The sequence below is a fragment of the Zingiber officinale genome, chromosome 10B, assembly GCF_018446385.1.
Source record: "Zingiber officinale cultivar Zhangliang chromosome 10B, Zo_v1.1, whole genome shotgun sequence".
NCBI classification, from domain to species: domain Eukaryota; kingdom Viridiplantae; phylum Streptophyta; class Magnoliopsida; order Zingiberales; family Zingiberaceae; genus Zingiber; species Zingiber officinale.
Genome location: NC_056005.1, coordinates 38,070,960 through 38,073,608, shown reverse-complemented (window position 1 = coordinate 38,073,608; position 2,649 = coordinate 38,070,960). Strand labels below are relative to the sequence as shown.

At 36.0% G+C, this 2,649-nt stretch overlaps 1 protein-coding gene across 1 annotated transcript; it reads right to left on the bottom strand.

The window, feature by feature from the left end:
- Positions 1–1,430: 1,430 nt before the first annotated feature.
- LOC122029090 (homeobox-leucine zipper protein HOX14-like) lies at positions 1,431–2,013 on the bottom strand. The gene is made up of 2 exons (XM_042588048.1): positions 1,708–2,013; positions 1,431–1,628 (listed from the first exon to the last, which is right to left on the bottom strand). The coding sequence occupies exons 1-2, from the start codon at positions 2,002–2,004 to the stop codon at positions 1,431–1,433; spliced, it is 495 nt and encodes a 164-aa protein (XP_042443982.1). The 5' UTR covers positions 2,005–2,013.
- Between the last annotated feature and the right edge of the window lie 636 nt (positions 2,014–2,649).

The following is a 2,649-nucleotide window of genomic DNA, read 5'->3' as shown; positions in this document are numbered from 1 at the left end:
ATTTCAAATAGGATCAAGTACCACTGTGATTGTTGCTTACATGCAAAGAAGTCAGAAAATTTTAATTTAATTTAAGAGAAAAATGTTATAGGTAAAGGCAAGAGAAAAAAAAAAGTCAACTTTGACTGATGATTAAAACGAGAAAGAGGCATGTCTTTTGAACATTTTCAAATCTTGGAATGTCTTTTGGCCAATTCCAAATATTGAGTGTGCCCTTTGAAGAATTATCACTTTTGCTAAATCTCATTAAGACGCATTTAAGCATATTCACATAATAATTTTAGTTAAAATTTCTATATAAATTATCAAGTTTAAAAATATATATTGAAAATTATTTTAAATATAGATTTTTTTAAAAAAATAATTATGAATAAAGTGATAAAAAAATATTATAATTTTTTTAAAAAATTACTAGATAAATTATATATTTTAAAACATTATCTTCAAACCAAAGTGTAGGACTAAACTTCAGAATGAAAAGATGAAGTCTTAATTATTCTCTAAGTTTAAATTTGTTTGTTATCTAGATACAAAATGATAAAACATAGAATCGATTTTTGTCCTTATTATCTATTGTCGTATATCGAAGTGCAAAGTGAGTCTCTTACTTCTAAACAACTTAACTTTTTAATTGACCTTAAATGGTTTGAAGGGTGGATCGCTTGTGAATTAGGTAAACCTTAGTTAGGAACCCTAATCAACGGAAGAACCCATTTTACGTCAGTAGCTCTTATCTGATCTGCTTGAGTATTGATGCCATTCATCTTAAGTTAGTATCATTAATTCCACAATAAAATACAAAATACAGATAAATAAATTACGAAAAAAAAAATTATTCTATCACAACAGTCCTTTCCATACGAGATATCAAGTACTCAATAAAATATTTTCCATCTACTCAAAATTAACCCCAATTGCTTAAGTACTTTTGATCCTTATGCTATATAAACATACGCATTCATTTATCATTTATTTGAATTGCACATTAATTGCATAATAGTATTGTCATACTATATCCATACTTGCTTAGACTTATTATCATGCTCATAATATAATTTTATTTTATACATTATTTTGCGTGCTAAATCAACAACATTAAATGCTTTGATGAGCTGCAAGGAAGAGCTACCTTAACAAGGATTTCAGTTTTAACAAATATTTTCATCTCTTCTTAAAGATGAAAATGAAAGTAACAAAAAGGTAAATTATGAAAAGCTAGTTCAATTTTCGGAAAGTGGCATTGAAGGATTAGTGACAAACAAATGAAGCTCTGTTCTTCCTGGATATTGAACCTTGATAAAATGAAATTGTGAGATGAGCCAGAAAGACTTCCATAACATTGTCATTGCAATTCAATTGATTCTGTTGCTGATTTAACCATTTATATATAGCTATAGCATTGATCTTCATACATGAAGCATATCACTCCACTACAAAATCGGCATGCCGTCGTTAAATTCATACTCATGCATGAACATAAGCCCAGCTTCTCCGTTCAGTACCCTGAAATCCCCAGCTGACGACGGCAAGCTCACGCGGCTGCCGTCTCCGGCAGTCGCAGCCATTCCCAACAAGAGCTTCCTTATCTCGTCCTCTGCTTCCCAAAGCCTCAGTTTCAAGTTCAGCACCTGCAAGATTAAACATGGGGCTTGGCTTGATTTCTGATCGTTGGAAGCGTGCATCGATTACGAATTAGACCAGATTTACCTCGTTCTCGAGGTGCCATTTCTCAGCGACGGCGGCGTCATGCGCGGACTTGAGCTGGCCGTAGGCCTCTTCCACCTTCTTGTTCTTCTGCCGCGCTCGCCGGTTCTGGAACCACACCGCCACTTGCTTGCCGTCGAGCCCGAGCTCGGCGGCCAGAAGGTCCTTCCTTCCCGTCTCCAGCTTACTCTCATCGTTGAAGCTCCTCTCTAACAGCTCCACCTGCTCTTCGCTAAGCCTCCTCTTCTTGGTGTCTCCGTCTCCCCTGCTCCTCCGACGAATTATGTCCACAGTGGTCATGCTGCTTGCTTCACTCATCGTATCTTTAGGCGACTGCAGTTTGCTGTAACATCGAAGCTTATTTATAAGTGAAAAAAAATCTGGAACGACTCCATCGGCGCCATGTCTAAGAATGGGAAGAGCCGTGCGTGGAGATGACACCGATTGATCGAGAGGTCTGCACTCCCATTTTGTTAGTCTTCATTTCTTATTACATTAATCAACGAATTAGTTAAACTCGTTTCGGAAGCTGAAATAAGTTTTTTCTAAAGAAAAGATACTGATTTGACTTAATTTATCTGATTAAAGTATGGCATGTTTGATCGCTTGGAAACATTGTAATTTCTTAGTGCTTAAAAAACACAGGAATCCGCTGTCCGTGTCCTGTTACTCAGACTTATTTGCAACGTTCTTCCTCTTTTATCCAAAGTCCGTGAGCCACTGTCCTTCTTCCCTTTGTTGCAAGCCGTGAACCAGCGTCTCTCTTGACTATATAAATAAACAGGTTAATTAGTACTTGCTACTGGGTGGTAGTAACGCTATTTTTGTTCTAATTGTTTGTTTGCTCATGAATATGGTGCTCTTACTAGATGATTTACTGAGCGTGAAGGATTTTTCTTCTGGTTTATTGCCCTTCTGCAAAACAAAAAAAAAAATCCAGTTGGA

Excerpts from the sequence above, each read along its gene's own strand:
- LOC122029090 (XM_042588048.1), bottom strand. The coding sequence starts at position 2,004 with ATGACCACTGTGGACATAATTCGTCGGAGGAGCAGGGGAGACGGAGAC. Across the intron at positions 1,629-1,707 it reads AATGGCACCTCGAGAACGAG|GTGCTGAACTTGAAACTGAG; the intron begins GTAAATCTGGTC and ends TTAATCTTGCAG.